The sequence below is a fragment of the Carassius gibelio genome, chromosome B13 (genome assembly GCF_023724105.1).
Source record: "Carassius gibelio isolate Cgi1373 ecotype wild population from Czech Republic chromosome B13, carGib1.2-hapl.c, whole genome shotgun sequence".
Taxonomy (NCBI): Eukaryota; Metazoa; Chordata; class Actinopteri; order Cypriniformes; family Cyprinidae; genus Carassius; species Carassius gibelio.
In genome coordinates, this window is record NC_068408.1 from 21,773,959 (window position 1) to 21,797,896 (window position 23,938).

Genomic DNA, 23,938 nt, shown 5'->3' on the forward strand with positions numbered 1-23,938 from the left:
AAGATGGCATGTCTCTCTGGAGCAGAACTGACTGAGTGGACAAGTAAGCCAAAAGGCTATTGAAAATACATTCAGGGATGCTGAGAGACACATGCAGCCTAAAATTTAAGAGTCTTTGGTACATTATAAGTTAATTAAGGACAATGTATGGCTTTCCTGAGAAGCAAAATGGTTTTATAGTATTTTTCTGTTGGCTATTTTAATACTTATTGTAACAGCATTGCTATTTTAGAGAACTTCTTATTTATACAACACACAACATATGTAGCTTCGAAAACATCTTTCTTAATTTGTTTTCACTTGGTGAGAAGAACATATGAAAATAATTAGAATAGAAAACATGAATAGGTTCATTTTTAAATGATTGTTTTTTTGGTGTTTCCAAGTTCTTTCTTTTTTCTTTTCTTTTCCAGAACAGGGTGTTAATGTAATTTTTATTTTAAATGCCATCTGCTCTCTATTCACATATTTATGCTGTTATACACACACTGCAGAATACTGCTTATTATTCACCTAAGACTGGAGTAATGATGCTGAAAATACAGCTTGCATCACAGGAATAAATTATATTTTAATATATATTCAAATAGAAAACCATTATCCGTTATGTTACTCTGGAAAACATAACTGCAAAGCTTCCTGAGAATCTATGCTCAAGTGCACTGAGGGCAAAAGCTGCTTTAAACACGAAGGATGGTCACACCAAATGTTGATTTGAATGTGAAGTTAGTTAATAAAGCAAACTTATTTCTGAAATTATTTTTAACAGCATCCTTATTTTACCGCATTTTACAAAAGCGCCTAAAACGTTTAACAGTATTTTCTTGAAGCCTCTTGGAGATGTAGCCACAGTTCTTCAGGATTGAGTCTGTCTCAGTTTGTTCTGTTTCTTCATGTTATCTCAGACAGACTGATGATGATGGTGAGATCAGATCTCTGTGTGGAGCACTGGCTGCTATAAGATTAAAATCTCACTGGATTATTACAATTGATGTCAAAATTAATGTTTGAAAATGTTAACTGATATACTGAAACACTACAGTCAAAGATATAAATAATTGACTTAAAATCATTTTTTTAGCTGATGAAAATACTACTGTTCTAATAATTTGTCCCACCACTGTGTGGTGTACTATATATTAATGTCTTAAACAACTGTTTGTAGTATCCTCAATCATTCATTTATTATGAAAATAAAGCACAATATAACTTTCACCTCATTGAACTATGCACTCAGATTATTCAGTTTACAAAAAGTTCTGAGCATTCCCAAAATGACAAGCATATGCATTTCCTCATGTCCTTGGACATCTATAGCCTCCATCTAGAATAGAAGGTCACATGTGACAGCACTAATCCTTCACTCTTTGTTTTGGTCATGATGACCCTTATTTTTAACCAAAGTTCACACACTAATTTCTCTCATGCTTAACTATTTGCGTGGGTCATTATTATACAGTTCATATATTCATAGCCTATGACAATCAACCACCCGTCTTCTCCAGCATTCGGCACAAATACAGACTCTTAAAACACTTTGTCTCAGCTACATTATTGTGCATTTGGAGATTGATTTGGACTTCAAACTATTTGGTTTATTTCTGACATCTTATTTAATAGGTTACAAACAAAAAAAAAATGCACATTCACATCCTTTGAGAACAGTACATTTGGCACACAGTAAAATGCAAATAATGACACGACAGTGACTAATGGCAATGAAAAAAAAGAAAAAAAAAACTTGCACAATAAAATAAAAAAGAAATACATACACATTTATGATTCTTACAGTGACATAAAACACATATATAATTTATATTTATATGCACTGTACCTCTGTATGTACAAATAAGTATTCCTTTGTGAGACACAGATTCACGTTTAACCAAAGAGGTGCTTCCATCTTTTGCTTGAACATGTCAATGTGTTTCCTATGTAGAGTCATTTAAAAACAGAGTTACTCATGATGTCCAAAAGTTTGCATTAGGACAGAGGTGTCTGGCAGGTGTAGCTGTGAGAGTTTCTGTTAGTGGACTCCATCCAAGCCGAAAGATGCCAGATCAGAAGGGCACAAATAAGGGCAGACATGCTTTGAGAAAAACAACCAAACAAACAAAATGTAAATGATGCAAAAACTCAAAATGAAGCATCAGATCTGTAAAATGGACATGAAATGAGTGAAGGTCTCAAAGTCAACATGAGACGCTGTTCAAAACCAACTTTCACTTTGGGGATCTGATATACTGTTAGACGAAACATAAAACGGAAAATAAGTATTATGCCACAAGAATTGATTGAATTGTGAAAAGTGAGTGTTCACAGCAAAATAAAAGTGTTTGGATGCAAAGGGTGACATCACAAGAAAGAAAGAGTTGCTTCAAAGGCTTTTTTTTAATGCAGACAAAACAAAAGCAGGCAATAATTTCAATAATTTCAATTTCATGTTAACTTTTAAACCTGATGTTGGCAAGAGTTGAAAAAAATGTGAATTTATTACAAATGCGTTCATTATTTCTTATGTTCATAATGTAATGAGCTGATTGTATTTCTTTGATAAATGTCTTGCTTGCATCACAAGCTTTCATAGCTTTACAGCTAACATATTAGGATAAATTCTAGGGTATTTGAGTTGTGCTGTATATAGAATGGAAGATCATCTCTATGCATTTTCTATGACTTTTTTTTTTTTTGCCACAGAAGCCCAATATTTTGTGTCTTTTCTAACTACATGAAACATGAAATTCAGAGGCTGTAGCAGCTGAAATAAAAGACGTGTGCTGCATATGGCATGACCTGACGACCAAACGGTTACCAACCAAAACAGACAGTGGAAATCAGACACACTGAAGATGAGATGGAGAGAGACAAAAGAACAGAAAATGCTAAACACACACACAGAGACAGACATACACACAGAGAGAATATTGCACATAACAGTTTCTCATAATCTAATAATACACAAGAATATTGTAGGCATTACCATGCAGTAGATGATTAGTCTATTCTCAAAGTTCACAGGCTAATGATGAAGGTAATCAGGACTTGTACGTACTGTAGACTGTAGAGACGTGATTGGCTACTGTCCTGTCCCGTTCATAATCATAGGTCTTGTTGCATTGTAGAGAAACCAATAATTTCAACATCCTAGCAACGAAACAATCCAGTAATATAATGAAAAAACCACACACACAACAAAACACTACAGAGGGTACTTGTGTAACCTTACCCTCCAGTATACAGACACACACACAACACTTGTTTTGGTGACTTGCGTATATGTCAACACTGCTGTTTCGATTGGAAAGGCAGTTCTGAGTCTTTCCCAGTACCGTCCAGTCACTGTCTCTGCCTATCAGACCATCATGTGATCAGATCCCAATGCAGAGTGTTTAAAACTCCCAATTCACACGCATCACATCTATGGATCACATCTGCAATACAATCACTTGTTCTTTACATTTGGTTTTTGCATTTCAAAATGGTGCTAGTGTAAATGGGTTGACTCCAGATGTACCACTGTTACACTGCATGATGGGAGAAGAAATGAAACATGAAATGGCCTCCAAAAGATCTCTATCCAGCCGCTTTAGTGATGTCACACGAGCTCCCTTATGTGTTATACATACATCAAATAAAGATGGTGCAAATCTGTGAGTATCTGTGCATGCACATGTTTTTTTGGGGTTCAGCAGGAAAAATTATAATGCCTAACTTTCTACTTTTAAATTAAAGCATCGAATTCTTGGTAAATGATGGTCTACGATCATCTCATGGGCGTTCACAGCATTTGCAGTGCACGACTGCACCAAGTACAGCCCAGGAGACAGAGGTTTTAGTATTAGGACAGGGTCTCTTCACTGAAGTAAGAGAAGCCCTTGAACTCGTCCTGGTTGATCTGCTTGATAATGGCGTCTTCCACCGGGGTGAGCACCGGCTCCTCGCGGGTGAAGTCCTGGTCAAAATTGTTGACGTCCCTTTTGGTTTTCTGAGGATGGAGAAAGGGAAAGTGTGCTAAATGAGCAATTTCAGAAAAATAAATCACAAAAACACATATACATCCAAACCCTGTGCATTCCATAAACACTCTGATTAACCTAAAAATGCTTTTCCAGGAAACATTTTAGCAGTTTTTATGTGTGGCGCTTATTTCTGTCGACTGAACAAGCCATGCCAATAATTTGTGAATTAATCATACTTTTGAGTCGGTTCTTTCTTTTCAGTACAACAGGCTTTCAAAAAAACGGAATCAATTCACACTCTCTCATTGAAGCAGACTGTCAGTCAGTAAAATAGAGAGTATCAAGATTTTTAAGGAAACAGAGAACAAACAGCGCTGGATGAAGTGGATATTCACCTACTAACAATCGAAACAAAAGACTTCTTTCTGAGAGATAAATTAGAAAATTCAGCTACTGCTGTGTCATGTGAATAAGTGGCCATTCACACAGAGAGTGTTTTGTGTCCGCCTATGCTGTTTTTTTTTTTTTTTTCTATGTGAACTAGATGGATGTCTTTAACCAATTCATTGCTATATAATGTTTTTGTTTTAATAAACACGCATAAAGACCAATGCTCTCATTATTGTTTGGATTTAAAGAGTCTTAAGTCTTCCTGAAATTTGTTATAGAATGCTACCCAGAAAATCAAAAGTTCTCTCAGAGTTGAATTCTGAGCATATATATATATATATATATATATATATATATATATATATATGCTCAGAATTCAACTATATATATATATATATATATATATATATATATGCTCAAAATTCTATATATATATTATATAATTTTTTGCTTGTTATCACTTTTCCATATTGGAAACAAAATAAAACAAAACAAAACAAAACAGGCTTTAACAAAATACACCCCCCCCCCCCACACACACAAAAACAACAAAACAAACAAAACAAACAAAATATATATATATATATCTGTTTAATCTGCCTCATATTGGTGCATGTTTTAAACTCTCCCAACCTCTCACCCTCTAAGGGCTCTCATCAGCCTCGTGAGCAGGCGTGAGAATGGGGCGGACAGGCAGGGGCCTTCTCACACTATCTGAGAGGCATTCCACACACACTTACAGCAGCCAGCATGCATCTCTGTCTCAAAGTACAGCGTCTGATGTGTGCTGAGAGTCCAAGAGCATCTCAGATATCCCTCTGTTCACACTACCAAAAACAGAAGTGTGACACGCACACTTCAAAGAACCATGAGGGCTGGAGCAATGTAATGTTCTTGATAACTGCATTTGGAAAGACCAGTGCTTATGTCTGAAATGAGACAGCCAATATACAGTTAAACTGTGCTGTAACCAGACACAATATGATAAGGTGTCAAACGGTATATCCTATTTCTTCAAAAAATATATTCTGAATTTAATCTATAAGCCTAATTAGTCTATCAGTGGAACCTGGCGTCTCACTCACTAGGTCCCGCCCACAGTGAAATCTTATTGGTCCAAAATCCTACTAGACATAACATAATGTTTATAGAGTTTATATGGTGTTTTGAATATGGATTTTTTTTTTTCAATTTGATAAAATTTTGTTCTACATAATAAACAATGAACCAAACCAACCAGGTGAATTATCACATTAAAAACTTTTGATTTGAAGCTAAAACGTATTTGAAAATTGGACAAAACTGACAAAGACACGACATATGTGTACATAACGGCTCTAATAAGGGACTATAAGCAATACAATCCCAAGAATCACTGCAAATGAAATAAATTAAACACTATGAAGAAATATTTTTTATAGGTGTTATAAACAATACATAAACAATATATTTTAAGTATATTGCAAAATATGTCTTTTACAGTGGGGAACATATTTATTTGCTCCCCTGCTGTTTTCCCACTTATAAAAAAATTAAGGGTCTGTAATTTTTATGGTTTATTTTAACAGATAGACAGAATATCAACCAATCCAGAAAAAAAAGGACCCAGATTAGTCCTGTCACTTTAAGAAGTTACTCCTAATGTCAGCTTATTAGGTGTATCAGACACCTGTCCACACAATCTGTGTCTTCCATCCCAGCCTCTCCCACCACCAAGAGCTGTCCAAAGACCAAAAGAACAAGATCAAAGAGCTGTCAAAGGATGTCAGAGACAAGATTGTAGATCTGCACAAGGCTGGAATGGGCTACAAGAGCATCAGCAAGAATCTTGGTGAGAAGGAAACAACTGTTGGTGCCATTATTCAGAAATGGAAGAAATACAAAACAACTATCAATTGGCCTCGGTCCATGCAAGATCTCACCTCATGGGGTGAGGATGATCATGAGAAAGGTGAGGTATCAGCCCCGAACTACACAGGAGGAGCTTGTTAATGATCTTAAGGAAGTTGGGACAACAGTCACAAAGCAAACCATTGGTAAAACACTATGCCGCAAAGTGTTATCCTGATGCACCAAAAAGGTCCACATGTACAGGCTTGTTTAAAGTTTGCCAAAGAACATCTAAAAGATTCAGAGAAGGCTTGGGAAAAAGTGCATTAAGGTCATGGAGTGGCCTTTGATCCCCTGCTACAAAATCAGCAGGGGATCAAAAAATATTTTCCCCACGGCATACAAATGATTTAGCAGTTTATGAACATAGGTAAATTCTACATCATTTGCCATGCTTAATGGGTGTGGGTGAGTGAATGTTAAACCGTGTTTTCCATAATTCTCTGATTGGTGGAGATTTCTCTCAAGAATCATGGGTAATGTCGTTTTTCACCAGGAATTTCGCAGTTGAACATGGTTATAAAAAGAAATGTCTGTCTTCAAAGATTTACACATTATCATTCAAAACCAATTTGCCATGAAGAAAATATATAGGAGTTTTACTTCGGGAATCCAACTGTTGCACTCTATTAAACATTACATACATTCTAATGGACTATTATATTATTATTTTATTGCATTGCATTGCAGCAGTATTTCGACAAATGTATTATGTCATGCCTGATAAGTGTTATTCATATACACATAATGGCTCTGTTGCAAAACCCGGTGAGCTGCCTTACTGTTGTTTAGCAAACTTTTTGGGGAAAAATCCAGTAATTTCAATAGAAATCGAAGCAATTGTGAATTTTACATGAGCTCAAATGATTTCCCCATTTTAAAAAACACTGTCTTTAGTGATATTTATCGATACTGAGTGACTCATCATATACAGTATCTTGCTTTTTTCATGCTGCTGTGCATTTCTGAGATTGACTTCTGTAGAAAGTATAAATGCACATAGGATGGTCTTAAAAGGCAAAATAGCCATGCTTTCCACATCGCCTCTTACGCCCACAATGCCTTTAATGCTGTCTACACAGGCAGCGCACTAGGTTTTGTAACAGAGCGACTATCCACAGTATCCCACACATTATAATACTCACAATCCGTGGTTTGAAAGGCGGCTTGATCTTCCTCTGTTCCAGAAGAACCCAATCAATCTCTTTGAAGAATGGATGCACTTTAATAGCTTCATCTAGTCCTTGGGATTCTACGCAACCCAGCCGCTTACTAGGGCTCTTCGTCATGAACTAATCAATGGAGTGAAGAGGGAAGAAAAGATTAGAGAAGCATAATCCTGATGGTTTGTTAACAAGTGGATGTCTATATGCATTATGTTGAGTTAAGATGGTCATTGATGATGTATGCACGATATAAGACTGCATCCTGTGGAAGGATGACCTGAGATGACCACAGGTCATGTGACCACAGTGCCAGTGAGAAAGATCGCAGTGTGACACGATAACGTCCAACACAAACAGCCTGCCTTTCCCACAAAGTTTTGCAAACGGGCAAAGGACAGCCAAAGTAAATCTTGGACATGTGAAGGAAAAAGGCGACACATAAAAAACACTGTACACACACACACATAAACTGACACTATGGCTACATATATAAATGAAACATGACCCATGCTTCTGAGCAATAAAATGTTCCTCAGCTCTTTTTGTCATATGCACTTAACCGATTTGAACAGTTAAAAGAGGAGGAACCCATGCATCCTGAAACGAGACCTCTGAGATTACACAACCCAAAACTCCAGCAGTGAACACAAACAATCTGTTCTTTTCCCACAAGGAGTGTCGTTTTTCTGAGCTGTCGCCGCCTTTTGCTCTTCTGTTACTTCACTAATCTTTCAAGAAGAGTGTGAGAGCAAGCAGACAGTAGCAAGAGGAAAGGTTAAGAGGTGGTACACCCATGTCTTTTGTAATAATCAGCAGGCAAAATGAAATCCAGACACGTACCGCTTTAAGAATGCTGACGGCCTCTTTGCTGAGCCACACGGGATATAAGACGTCATCGTGGAGAATAGACTCAAAAAGGTCGTCCTCATTATCCGCTTCGAAAGGAGGCTGACCAGCCATCATCTCGTACATCAGCACACCTAGAGCCCACCAGTCCACCGACGCGCCGTACTCCAGCTCCTGCAGGATCTGCCAACCACAAAGCTCCATAAAACTAACGTTTGACACAGAATAATTGAATATATATGATCATGTCCTCATCAGACTCAAATGAAAGCACTTTGCTGTGAAATCTTTACTGATTTTTATAAAGTAAATGTTAGAATAACTGTTATATTGTTATAAAATTTGAAAGACTTAGATTTTTCAGGCTAATATTTTATATGTCAGGCTTTTCATAAAAAACTGCTAGGTGTTAAACTTTATGAATGATGGGCATTTTTCTTACTGTAAACAAAAGCTAGCCTTGAAGATAATGAAAAACTAAAATCGGAAAACATTCATGAAACAAACATCTCTATTTGTAACGACTGTCTGTAAAACCATTCTAAAGTAAACTACAATATTAATTCAAATACATCAATTACATGAGAATAATTTTGCGCTACAATACGCTTGTATAGGTCGTTTGCCCAAATCCCTGAAATACGACCAATCAGAGCGTATACTACAATTGTGCCCCTATCGGCAAAAGGTCGTTTTTATATTAATGTTTTGTACTCTTTTATTTGCCCTCTGGTTTGTGTTTGGTGTAGCTCAGTTAGTAGATTATTGCGTTATACCTTGATATGTAATCATGCTATCATGGGTTCGATCCCAGGGAACAGACGTGCACGAAAATGTATATGCTCAATAAATCATAATTTAGCATGATTTCTGTGAGGGTTAGGTTTAGGGGTGGGGTTAGGTGTGGTCATTCGAACAAATAAGCCACCACCAGTAGTAAAATATGTAGGAAATACTGTGAGATCGGTGTAAAACGCCCACACATTGCATTTAAATAAACGTGCGTTTTGATTGGTAATGGCGTTATACGTAAATTCATAACGACAGAATGAACGCGATACTGTCATTATTTTTAACCTTAAAACGTAAAGGTCGTAATAAATGCTTGCACAAACGACCTATATGGTCGTTTTTTGTTGGAGGACAGGCTCAAATATCAGATTTTTCAAGAATATATGCATCAGTAAATTAACAAAAATATAAAAATAATTATCTAGTTAATATTAGATAAAATATAAAATATTACCTAGTTGTTTATTAGTATGCATATCATTATTATTATTGTTATGGTTGTTTATTAGTATTTATAAAGCACATATTAATGCCTTATTCTGCATGACCATATTTTAGATCTCTTAATCCACCTCATACCTAAACCTAAGAACTGCCCTACTAACTACAGTATCAATATGCAGTAATTAGGAATTTATTGAGGCTAAATTCATAGTCAATAGTGAGATATGGACTTTAAAATGAAGTGTGGGCAAATATGATAATGTTTCATAGCTTTAATGGGAACCAAACCGTAGAAAAGAGACTATGACTGTGCGTCTGTGTGTGTGTGAGAGTGTGAAATACTGTACCTCTGGGGCAATGTAATCTGGTGTGCCACAGAATGTTGTGGTTGTGATGCATTCCAGGATTCCCTCCTTACACATGCCAAAGTCTGCCAGCTTACAGTGACCCTCTGCGTCCAGCAGAATGTTGTCTAGCTTTAAATCCCTGCAAAGAAAATGCAAAGCAAATCAAAATACAGCAATATTAACCTACGTGTAGCATGCATCATTTTCTAATGACACACTTACAGTGTTCCCCCCCCCCCCCCCCTTTTTTGACTTTATGTAATTTGTTTGGATCCTCTAACCCTTAATTGCAATTTAGAAGAGATAAATCATCTTGCCATCTTAAGCATCCTAAAATATATGATGCATGACATAGATTCTGGAAGTCTCTGTTTAAATATTAAGCAACACTTAACACTGCAACACAGCAGGTGAATCATTTACTGACACTCATATGTCTGATATTAGCTGGATGCTCAAGAATGACCGGTGACACCAAACATTACAGTAAAATATGTAATTCATTTCAATTAAATTATAAAGACAAAAAAAACCTTGTGAAAGTTAAAAAAGTTTCCATATTTAATATTATTCAAGATAAGATCCTAAATAACATTTTTTTTCATAATTTTTTCTTACACAGCGAGTCAAGTCAAGACACATTAACTTCACACAATCTGTATGAAACTGTAGAAATATGAATCAACCTGTCAAACCTGTGTTTTTTTTCAATGTTCTGACAAGTTTCATAACACTCTTGCACCTGAAATCATTAAAACTTAAATTTAATAGTTATGTGACATTTTGAAAACAAGTCTGTCTAATATTTATTGTTAAATCATATTGATAAAGGCAGTGTAAAAAGAAACATTCATTGAAATATAATATTGTTAAAAGATGTTATAAAACCATAAAAAGAAAAAACTTTTAATTGAGTAATATATTTCATTCTGTTTTTAAGATTCATTCATTTTGGTTGCATGACAAATTTCCATCAAGTTGAATTTATTAATCTGTAAGAGTAACATATGTTACATATTTTGAATCCAGGAAAGATGCAAAATATCTAAATTACAATTAGCAAAAAATCGTAATCTTTTAAAACTTAACTTAACTTAAAATAAATACTGTTTGAGTTTCATAATTTTCTTTATTATTTATTTAATACTTGAATAAATCCATATGTTTAAATATTACTTTACTTTTTTACTTAAGTAAAATATAAATTGTCCATAGTATTACTGACATGCATATAGTCGTAATTAAGTAAAGCTGCAAGTTTTAGTAAAACAAACAACAACAACAACAACAACAACAAAAACAATTCCAGTGTAAGTAAATGTCAAGCTAGACTTGGTATCAGTGCAGTAGGATTTGAGCATCCTTATTAGGATACATAAGATATAAACTCACTGTACAGCAGAAGAGAGAGAGAAAGAGAGCGAAAGAATAAAGAAAAGGAGAGCATGAGATGATAAGGTGCCCCTGATGAAAGACAACAAGGAGTTTGAAGAAACCAGTCGGATTGGGGTTTGATGGTTGATTGCAACAAGAATGTCAACATCACTTCGCGGGATGTCATTCAGTCAAAGGTGTTTTCATAAAACCATCCTCTCTGAAAAGGGAGGGGAGCGTTGGATCCTTACGCAACTGTTCCTTTTGAGAAAGACACCCTGGTGCTCGGCACGTTCCCGTTGGTCTGTAAGCTGGCGCGAGGGGCTTCTTTCCTCTGTCTTTCCCCACCGAGAGTCTTAAAATCACTCTTTACATGCAGAAGTGTGGAAAATCACTTGTAACGAATGCTGGAAAGATGAGAGGCCTGCTTCCCAAATTTGTGACCCACTTCTTGATTGAGAAGCCAAAATGAAGCCTAAATATATTAGTTTTAAAGATGAACTACATCATATCCAAATTTCCACTTGAGTTATTAGTCATTATTCAAATGTGAGAAAGTCTTACACAGAGAGCGTAGGTGTGTTTGACCTTCAGTATAGGTTCATAAAGAGAAAGAGGTGGAAAGTTGCTGTGTATTGTCCTCTATACCCACATGCGCTTCTACATCACAAGATGTTCCAGAATTGTCCATCTCTCCATCTGTCTCTTATTTCTGTCTCTCTTTTCCCCCTTTATCCATTCCTGTCTAAATCCTACAGTTGTCTACACACGTCGCCCCTTCCTCTCTTTCCCAAGAAAGAGAGCTTAATTCATCCGGCGAGCTTCATTTGTTGATATAGATGATGTGACTTTGCTACACTGGCCGCTCTTATCTGCCCTCTTTGAAGTGCTTAAATGGTGAACGCTGCTCTCGCTTTTGCTTTTATTTTCCAGGATGTTAAGTAACATACTCTTTGTTTTTTTCCAGAGTTACACTGTGACTCTCTGAGACTCTGAGGTGAAGCTTCAGTCTTCTGAGATTCAAGAAAATGTCCACATAATATCAGAAAATATCAGAATAATGCTCTTCATTGAAAAAAAAACACATTTCTCAATTCTGATCCATAATTACTTTTAATAAACGAATTAATAAAAATTATATCAAAATGTATTTATCTATAATTGTAGTTTATAAACGCACACACACACACACACACATATATGTGTGTGTGTGTGTGTGTGGAATGGAAACCTGAAAGCAACAGTACATTTGAAAAGGTGCTTTTGAAATAGTAAATTAATTAAGTAGAAAAACATGTTTTCAGCGAAATGCTGTTTGAATAAAGATGAAAGAAAAATGTACAAAGAGCATTAAAAGCTTTAGAAAGTGGCATGAGCTGTAAAATCACAAAAGGATGAGATCAACTATTGTATTAGGTTTCACTAGAGCGCCTTTCTTTTGGAGGAAAGTACTAACATAGTAAAAACACAACAAGACAGAACAACAAGACAGAGCCGGAGAAAGACATTCAGAGAGAGGGGGAGAGATGGCAAAGACTCAATTTAGTGCATTTCCTGTGTTTTTAAGTGAATCTTGAGGAGTGATTTTTTTCCATTACGTACAAAGCAACCTCTCTGCTAAAAAAAAAACACTTTATTATAATGTTAGAAATGTCAAAGTAACATGAATGATAATTCATAAACGTTTAATATTAATATATCTATTAAAAAGCATATATTTCATATGATCATATATCAAATATTTAAAATATCAAATCAGTATTAATACACTGTGCATATATATATATATATATATCTATATATATATATATATATACACACACTGTAGATATGTACACGCACTGCTTTATTTACAGAACTGTTCAGATAAGATTTGTGCTAAAATATTAGTTTAGCACCACCCTTACTCTTTAAACTTTAAATGTTATGGAGCACGGCAAAATATTTTTTATATAAGGCATTTAACATTACAATTTACACAAATGCATGCACAAACATTTTACACAAGCAGACACTGAGAAAATACGTGGATGTATTTGAACTAATGCTCTATTAGACGTTATATAACTGATGCTCTGATTCCAGTATATCTTCTCAGATAATAGTCATTTACCTTCCCTCCCAAGGTGAGCACTTTGCTCATGAATACTAATTTAGTCAGACACTCCTGGAAGGTTACCAAGCAACATCCACATGATCGAATTAATATTCATGCATAATAGAGAAGAAAATAAAAGACTCTTTATAACTAATGTACGCAGCAACTAGTTTCCCAAACCACCTTCAGAGCAGTGCCTCAGAAACAAGATTGCGGTTTCTCTGCTCATATAAGTGAACGGCCAGGGAAAAAAAAATGAGCCAATCATTGTGTAAAACACAACTTGCATACAGGGTTACAGTGATTAGTAATTATATGGGCTGTAAGCGAGCCTCTTAGTCCATACTTAGCACACAGAGGACCTTGTTTACTAAAGTAAGAGCCTATTTTTTCTCTGAATGTGCTCTAGGGTTAATACATATCAATTAACTCTTACAGAAAGAGGATCACAAGGATGCTTATTGTATGGAAGTGAAAAGCACCTCAATGGTATCATGCTGCTTTTTAGGTGAAAGGTCACAAAGAGCACATCCCTCTGACAAACAGATCTCGCACAAGGTGTGGACAAACTACAATAACTACCAGCACACGTTGTTCCTTCACAGGTCCCAGTGCTTTTGTGTCCCTAACACTCCCATACACCGTAACAAAATCCCTCAAGAACCACAGGTCAACAAAAGATGGGTAATCAAGCAGAGGAGCCACATCTATGCCACCTGCTCTTACCATCTATTTTTAGAGCACCGAGTACGAACAAACAAGCAAAGCAGCCAATTGCAATCTACAGCAGGGAAATCAAGCTCAAACATGTCATCTTTAACCAGATCAAGCCTCTGCGGTTTCAGTCAAAACTGCCACCATGTCCTTCCCTGATAGGGAGAAGAAAGCTGCCCCTGCACATTTTGTTCTAGAATGTTCTGAATTCAGTTTTTTTTAGGTCTTGGTATGTGCAGCAGGTCACAGAGAGGTAAAATTAGTTCTCATGGGGGAGAAATGTTGTTCTGCCATGCGTTTGCATGCAAAAGCGTTAACACACTGGTTGCGTTTCGACATGCAGGTTTCCTTCAGTGTAGGGCTTTCCCCTTAAATAAAACACACAAAAAATAGAATTCAGATTGAGACCAAAAGCTGAAGGGAGGATACATTGGGATCTTTATTTATTACCCGGTGTTTCACATGATTTCGTGGTAGAGCTCTGCTTAATCTTATTACTGGTGCAACCTAAAGTTAAGTGCCTTGCTTGAGGCTGCGATGACGATGGCTCTTGGCTCGCTTTTTGCAGGGGGGTCAGATTTAGGGGTGAGCGGGGTTAATGTCACATGTTTTACCACAGTGCTTAGACCTTCAAATCTTTGAAAAAAATTCACTGAAAAACAACAACAACAACAACAACAAAAACATAGTTCCCACAAAAATATTAACCAAAAAAAATAAATAAATTTGAATTAGAATTAGAACACTAAAATCGGCAATGAACACTGGAATAATGATGCTAAAAATTCAGGTTTGCATTTACTTGCATTTTAAAGTACATAAAATCGAATACAGTGATTTAAAATGTTTGAATATTACTGTTTTGCTGTATTTTAATCAAATAATACAGCCTTGGTGAGCAGAAGAAACTTTTAAAAGGGTCATATGCTGCTAAAAAGAACATTATTTGGGGTATTTGGTGTAATTAAATATGTTTGTGCAGTTTAAGGTTCAAAAAACACATACCACATACTGTACATAATTATTTCTCCTTTATGCGCTGACTTCTGAAACGTGTCGATTTTTACAAGGCTCTTTGGTCTGAAAAGCAAGGTGTGCTCTGATTGGCCAGCTATCCAGTGCGTTGTGATTGGCCGAATACCTCAAGCACGTGACACCAATACTACAATGAGAATTAAAGGTACGGCTTCTTTCTTTGCGTGAACATCTGGGCGGAGTTATGCCAATCACCCCACCTAGTGACGTAGACATGTGGGTGTGTTTTTAAACGAGCCGTTTTAGGGGGTGTGGACAAGTCTTAACTTTTATAAAGAATATCTTTTTGCATTTGAGACTTTAGTCTTTGCAACTTTACAGATCTTCTTTATGCACCAAGAACATGTAACACTCCAAAGAAAAAGGAAAAACTGAAATCTCATCATATGACCCCTTTAAAAACATTAAGAAAAGCTTACCAACCCTAAACTTTCCTGTATATAAATAAATTATGAGTAACATGCACAATATCAAACCATTGTTTTTGTCAATTCAAATTATAAGAATAAAGGTGACACTTTATATTAAGGTCCAATTCTCACCATTAATAAACCATTAACTAGGACTTTTGCCTCAGTATACTCCTAATTTGCTGATTGTTAATAGTTATTAAGGTAGTGGTTAAGTTTAGGTATTAGGTAAGATTAAGGATGTAGAATAAAGTCATGAAGAAGATGTGCTTTAGAAGTACTAATAAACAGTCGATATGTTAACAATAGGCTAAGTTTTACAGAAGAAAAAAAAATGTAATTATAGCAAAATATGACCACTTGCCCTGACCTGTGTCATAAACACTGTACTTTGAGTTCAAAACTTGAGATAAAATCTTGACAGTGTGGTTTTACTGAGTCAAATAAAATAATAATAATAATAAAAAATATTGAAATTCTATTTTCACACACACACACACAAAAAAAAAAAAAAAATATATATATATATATATATATATATATATGCTTTTGAATTAGATAAAAAACATTATTAGTAAAATATTTCTAGTTAAATAACACATGCATAATTTGATTTTTAATTCCTTAGACTGTAGCTAAGATGTGTGACAAGTTTCCCAACAAACTCTGAACTCAAACATACATACATACACACGCAGACAGATGATTGAAATGTTTTTACATCTCTAGTGGGAAATTGGTGTCCAGGACACAATATTATTTTGCGAATCCCATCTCCTATATGAAGTACCTTCACAATTTATGCTTCCTTTGTTTTTTCCTGTGCTGGGCCAGAGCAAAGTCAGAGCCAGATAAGATCAATCAATCTGATCAATCCTCTAAACAGTCATTCTCCCGGCATGCTTTGCATGAAATGACCTTCAGTGATGGCAAAGCACTAGTCCAGTGTGTCATGGTCTGGTCGTCACCATCAGGTAATCGACAAAACTGGCGCCGGAGCTGGATTTGAGCTGTATGAATGGAAATTCATGTATGTTTGGGCTGCTATTCTTATAACACACAATAAGCCATTCATATTGACCAAATCACATCCTGTCCAGTTTCTTGCCAAATAAATGTCATGTCAGCAGTCGACACCGTAAACAAGGGGTCAGACGACTGTGAGGTGGGTAAGAGATGTGAATGGATGTCATGGCAGTCATCCAACAATGTGTTCTTAAATAAAACCTGGTCAAGGAGTGAATGAATGCTTTGTTTTTTTTTCTTTGTTTTTTTTTTCAGAGAAGCATTTGGCGCTCTAAATGTGATAAAACATAACCAAAAAGGAAATAAAGCACAAGTATTAGATTGTAATGTTAGCAAGTTCCATGTTGTAATTAATGTTTTGGTTTCTTGTACCTTGCAATTCAAATAAAGCTTGTGTAGCCAATGGTTTCTTTTTGTTGTACATACCAATGACACCGTGCAGGAGTCGCTAGAGTAGCTAACAGCATAGATTATTGTTCATTTTAAAGGGGAAAATAATAAACTCAGAGTAATTTGAACCACTGAACCTTTGCTTGACCTATTTGCCTTAAGTGTCTTACTTTCATAAGAACCCCCATTTCCCTTCAGTCTCTGAAAGTCTGGGCTCAGGAAGGCCGGTTTGGGGAGGAGATGGATTTAATTCAATACAACATTAAACTCCAAATGAGATTCTTCCTGTCTGAGACCAAGAAAGAGCTCAGGACCAGGCCCAGAGAATGGGTGGGTGAGGAAACTCACAGGTCGCTGGGTTCAATGAGGGCCAGAGGGGCGACGGGAAGAAGAGGTTATGATGACTTGAGCTACCAGCACAATATTCTATTGAACCAGTGACAAAGTGACAAGCTGAACTTGTTAAATGACAAATGAATCTGTATTACATTTGTAATTTTGTAGTCATACTTTTCAAATATTTCTCATGCTTGCATGTTGTTTACATGAAGCTTTATTTTGTACTGCTTGCATCATGCATGCATGATTTTACAGCAAAATAACAAATGAATCTGTATTACATTTGCCATTTTACAGATTCAACTTGTTAAAAATAACATCATAGGTTTGCATATTGTTTACTTGCAACTTTATTTTGTAGTTCTTTCGTCATGCATACATTTTTATAGTGGACTAACAAATGAATATGTATTAATATATATATTTATCATTTTATATTTTTGACTTGTCATTTTTTGTGAAACTGTCCAAAAACATAGATTTGCAGTGCTGATATCATGCATATGATTTTAAAATTAAATGACATGAATTTGTATTACAGATTTATTTGTCATTTAACAGATGCATCTTGTAATTTTATTGTTATTCTGCATTAAAACAATATCACAGATTCAGTTGTCATTTTCATACTGTCCAAAAACAATAGATTTTCATATTTTTTTGTACATGCAGACTAGGGATGGTAAGATTCACCGATTTGCATTGGTGCATTGCATAAAAGTTAACAAAACAATGCATCGATTTAAAAGTGTGTGCATCTGATACAAGTTGAATTTGTATTGCAATACATAGTTTCTAACATTTATAAGTAGATTGATTTCTCCTCTCTCAATTGTTTGTCAAGCGCATTCTCTCATCACCACTGCTGCTATGTGAATATGAAGTATCACAACAATACGGAAACCGAGGCATGTTCTGAGAGTCACATAGAATATAGATTAACATGGCAGCATCTTCCACCAAATAATTATAATGAACCAAAGAAATTAAAGTGAACTATTTGTGCTATATACAATTGCATAGCATCATATTTTTTTCATTGCACCGTATTGTGTTGAATCACATTTTATACTGGAATGACAAATTAATCTGTATTACGATTTCCAAAAGCTTTATATTTTTGCATGTTGTTTATGTGCAGCTTTATTTTTTAGAGCTGGCGTCATGCATATGATTTTAAACTGAAATCTTTATCATAATCTGTGATTCAGGCCTCATTTTGCAGATTTTACAAATGTTGCATATTGTCCAAAAATAACATCTGCTTACATGCATTTTATATGCGGCTTTTGTGTGTGTGTGTGTGTGTGTGTGTGTGTGTGTTGATATCATTCATGCAATTCCACTGTAAAACCATGTATAGGACTCCAGCATTACAAAATACTGCTGTAATTTATAATACTGCAAATTTATTATATTTTTGGACAGTTAAGATGGATTCCACGCAAACACATACACACACACAAAAAAAAAAACAGTGACGGATATAAATGATCCCAAGGAAAGCCTGGCCTTCCAGCCCCAGAAGCACTGCCCGTTGTGTGTGGTTAATGACACACAATTGAGAAGGTAAACAAACTGTCTGGGAACGAATAAATCATTGCACATAGCTCATCAAAGTAAACAACCTGAGGTAAACAAGGCAGACAAGGGCCCCTGTCTCTAGGCAAAATAGCCCCTGAAGATACAACGTACCATGCCAGAGCCAGTTCATGTGATACAGACTCCATTTGATTCGCTCCAGACCTAATCTGTTCAGGATTGCGTGACAGCCCTCTGAGAAAATAAATGATCTGGAGTCCGGATTAAACTTGAGCAAACACTTGGAACGGATGGCTAATTTTCCATCCAAAAATGATCAGGCTAAAATTTCACTAAATTTGGAATGTATCTTTTGTTCGTTACAATGATATTTTGGCTGAGGTGTTCCATTCTTTTGGTTACTTAACAATGATGCTATGTCTATCAGAGAGACAAACAGGAGAAGTTTATGGTTAGTAACCAAACACTGCCTGAATGTTGTTCGACCCTTTGACCTTTTTCAGCGGTCAGTTGCCTCGCAATGAATTTACCTGTAAATGACCCCATTTTGGTGCAGGAACATGAGGGCTGAGGTCACCTCAGCAGCATAAAACCGGGAACGAGCTTCATCGAATTTGCGTGAACGCTGAATCTGGAACATCAGGTCTCCGCCATTCACGTATTCCATGACGAAGAACAAGCGGTCCTAAAGTGAAGAAACAAGAGTAAACAGGTTCATTATTTGACTCAATAAATGCAAATTGTCTAATTTGAACAATTTCTAATTTCTCATTGCCGGTAAGGGCTGCACGATTAATCGCATGATTTCATAAACGTCAGTAAAGCCGGTTCTGTGATTAGCAGTAAATGTCCATCCCCTGCTTTCAAATGGAGCGGCATATACTACCCAGAGCAGTAGTTCACTGACAAGCTACGCAATATCGCGTTCATAACCGAATGCAATTCATCTGCGATTATAATGCGATATTGCGTAGCTTGTCAGGGAACTATGGCTCTGTGTAGTAAATGCCGCTCCATTTGAAAGCAGGTAATGGACACTTGCTAATCACAGAACCGGCTTTACTGATGTGACACGCATGACCATCGTATGCGATTAATCATGCCGCCCCATTGCAGGTGTTGCAAAACATCACGCCACCTGGAAATCAAGGGCTTAATATGATGTCTACATACAAGTAGGAATGGGAATTGCAAGGAATTTACAGATTCCTGATCTCGAGATGGAGATTTTAGCGTCTTTTTACCTAACTACTAAACAAACAAAAATCCTAAAACCCCACACTACACTATTTTTAAAATGTACATTATAGTGTTAGACTGAAAAGTTAGACTCATTTATAATGAATCAAAAGGCATTGAAATAGAAATTTGGGTGATGTTTTTACCTGAACCATTACAAAGAATACATGATTTGTTTGTGAACTGGAAATAACTCCAGATTGTTTGCCAGAGTTTATGATACAGGTTATGATGTTGTAAATAATATTCAGTTTCTTGCACAGACCAGTCGTTTCGCTTCATAAGGCCTCAATATATTGTCAGGAGCCATGGGTATTAAATTCGTGTTAAGTTTATATGTTTTTTGGACTCTCAACGTTCCAGTAGCCATTGACTTGCACACTGTGAATCACAAAAGGTTTCAGGTATAAAGCTTCTTTATCGTTTTACTGGAGAGTCACGTATATCTTGGATAGTAAATTAACAGCAATTTTTATTTATTTTTGGATGGACTTAAGAGACATTTGTTCCATTTACATTTTAAAACAGTGATCCAACATGAACCTTTAACAGAACCATAAAAAGTCATGAACATCATTAGTTTTCTTTTTCTTTTTTAAAGAATGTTTCTAATTTTTCAGCCCTAAATGATTCAGACATAGGGGAATGCACTTTCAAATGAAAATTATTTTTTTGAGCGTTTAAGAAATCCAACTATTAACCACAACTGGGGTTAAAAGACATGGCTGCAGAACAGAATATAAATGTTGGAGAGTTCAGAGTCAATGAGAGAAGTATCCAGCAGCCATTTTCAGAAAACATGAACCCGTTGCACTGTACGGCTGAATAGAATATATCTCATTATCTTCAGTGGGTCATGCACATCATTTCAAAGAATCAAGATGTATATCAAACCCACACAAAATGCCAGTCCAGCTATGTGACTCATGTCCTAGTTATCCTGAGGAAATATGCTTAAATCTGAATGCGCATACTCAAGGAGAAGAAGCTGATTTGCATCTTTCTGCAAAAAAAAAACAATTATAAAATAAAACAAAATACATACAATACATAAAAATTGAAAAGGATGCTTTTATATATTGTTTGCCATCTGAACATAAAAAAAAAACTACAGAATAAACAGGAGGATATTTCACAAGAAATGTGAAGGAGTTCATTGATTGTTTTGGAAATTTCAGGTAGACTTGGAATGAAAAATATTTCCTTTTATTGTCCTATCCTATATTCCTTGCTACCTGTTTCTTCCCTCAGACTGATCAGAAGAGAAGTATAGGTGATATTTTCAGCCGTTCCAGGCCTCACTTTGGTGATATGACTGATATGCTGATATTTTTTAATTGAAATCATGATTTTAGAGTAATCGAATGTCTTATGTAATTGTGGGCCAGTCGGCCCTGCATGTCCTTTTGCTATGAAAGCGAATTTAAACAGGATGCTAAAATAGTTTGTTTAAAATGTGCCCAGAGTCACAGCAAAGGCCCACCCAATCAAATGCCAATAAACATTTCCTGCCTCTAATTAGAAATGTACAGATACTGGCGTCCCCGCGCCGTGCAAGAGAAAAGGCCCGATTGACAGATAACAACCAAGACCCAACAAGCCGGTTTAACAGAGTGTATCAGCCGGCTTTCATATCTGCGCTACATATGAATGAGCGTTAAAGGGCAACTAAAGCTGGAATAAACCACAATTTGCTCAAATTTTTGCCCTGATTTACAGTCTGGACAAGAGCCTGTCTGAAGATTTGAGTTGACATTTCATAGAAAATCTCATTGTGTGTGACTGTCACAGACTCTGATGTTTAGCTTCTATGATTCCTTACTGTTTGAGGATATCAGAAATGTTTGATATTTTGAGCTGATTTTAGAATACATATTGCTTTCATTTTTATGCATCTCCTAGAGGCAATGCATGTGGATTTGTTGTGTTAGGAATGATTGATGAACATTCCATTAAAGAGCATTCTTCTACATGCTTAAATAAAAATTTCAATAAATAAATAAGTTTTGCCCCACTTTTCTTCATGCTAATTGTTGTTCCCCACAGGGAGATTACCACACTCTACACTAGCTTAACAAATGAGCAGCTTTGTTAGGCTGATAGCAACAGGAAATAATTATAATTTCAGTACAGAGTGTACTGTGTGTGTGGCCCTGGACATTAATAAGGAATGTTTATCCTAGTCCTATGGCTTATAAGAACCAAGTACAAGGGGTTCAGAAATCTAAGACTACTAATAAACCTGTTTCTAATTTGCATGCTATTCTGATCTGATCAAATGTTTTTCAGAATAACACTGTGTAAATTTAATTAATTAATACTTATTTTAAATGTAGCAAAATCCTCAATCTAACACTTTTTCACTTGATTCCAGTTTAATTAAAAATAAAAGTAAAAATTCACTACAGACAGACATAGGGTCCTATTTTAACGATCTAAACGCAAAGTGTAAAGCGCAGGGTGCAGGTGCACTCAGGACATGTCCAAATCCACTTTTGCTATTTTAATGACGGAAAAATGGTCCGTGCGCCAGGCGGCATTTTTGGAATGTAACTTTCAATACACCAATCAGAGTCTCATCTCCCATTCCCTTCAAGAGCGAGATGCGCTCGCGCCATGGCGGATCGCTATTTACATGGCGGGATTTGTTGGCACAAAAGCTGAACGCTTCTCAAGAGAAGAAACCGATCTGGCCGTGCGCAAAGTTAAAGCGCGCGAGTAGATCATCTATGGGACAAGCAGGAATCCACCAAAGCTCCGCGCGATGAGTCACTAAATATATATGTGTGTGAATTGGCACGATTGTTCAATTAATTAGCCAATTTCATTCATCATTATAAGTAGTAATAGGCTGAATTGCAAATAGATAGTCTATTTCTAATACACGCAATGACTATCCATCATTACATTTTATATTTATGTAGCCTACACAATAATATTCTTTTACACTCTTTTACATCCTTTTGTTTTTAATATTTGGCATGTTTGTGTGATGCGCATCCCTGTGTGTAATAAGCAAAGTCAACGCACACTGTGGGCCCGCCCAGAGGCGCATTTCCTACCAACACACTTTTTAAATAACAAAAAAATAAATATTGCGCCATTGACTTTAGACCAGGTTTGAGTTGGTCTATGGCGCAGTCTATTTTCAGCTCCTTAAAATGCCAGCATACGCCTGAACACACCTCTTTTTTAGACCAGCACGCCCATCGTTAATCTTGCAGAGACGGCGAGCTTGAGCGGGGAGTTCTTTGTCGTGAGTGAGCAGGAGTAAGTATTCTGATTAATTATTTTGTATAGTATTTTAAAATGTAACGCCAGTACGCCATATTAAGTTAATTGCCTGCGAGCTTATCCTCCTGTCTGTACGGTAATGCGACAGAGAGTCGCGTGGTTATTACGCAATCACTAGCCTATTTTTTACAAAAACTGTTTCTATGGGGCCATAATGTAACATAGAAGGTAATGGAGCCCTTTATACATTGTTGTGTATCTTTAGAAATAAATAATAGACAAACGGAGTCTTTAAATGCCTCAGATGTAAAGTTATTTGCTGTCAAAGTGACGCCAAAATGAATGGGAGTCAATGGGAATGCTAACGCAAGTGAAGTTCTGCTACAAGATGGCAGCACGCAGCCGACTTCAACTTCCGGTCGACTTCCTTGCCACCTGACTGAAACTAGGAAACACACTTGTGCTGTGCCTTGCGTCGCATTGCGCCGGGTGTATGATGGGGCCCATTGTATCATACACTCCACAGAATAATGATTTTTAAGTTTACAGTAAACAGTAACACTGAGAAAAATTACTACAATTTAAAACAACAATTTAGATTTTAAAATATTTTTCCACACGTTTCAGCATCATTTCTTGAGTCTTCAGTGTCACATGATCCTTAAAGCTGCAGTAGGTAACTTTTATAAAAATGTATTTTTTT

At 36.1% G+C, this 23,938-nt stretch overlaps 1 protein-coding gene across 1 annotated transcript in view; it reads right to left on the reverse strand.

Annotated features, from left to right (window-relative positions):
• Positions 1–1,573: 1,573 nt before the first annotated feature.
• LOC127970423 (protein kinase C epsilon type) overlaps positions 1,574–23,938 on the reverse strand; it is an 87,649-nt gene continuing 65,284 nt past the window's right edge. Inside the window, exons 11-15 of the mRNA XM_052573008.1 lie at positions 19,293–19,447; positions 9,835–9,973; positions 8,246–8,434; positions 7,385–7,531; positions 1,574–3,985 (exon numbers count right to left, since the gene is read on the reverse strand). Of these exons, the coding sequence (XP_052428968.1) occupies positions 3,839–3,985; positions 7,385–7,531; positions 8,246–8,434; positions 9,835–9,973; positions 19,293–19,447 (777 nt within the window). The 3' untranslated portion in view covers positions 1,574–3,838. The remainder of the gene's footprint in view (positions 3,986–7,384; positions 7,532–8,245; positions 8,435–9,834; positions 9,974–19,292; positions 19,448–23,938) is intronic.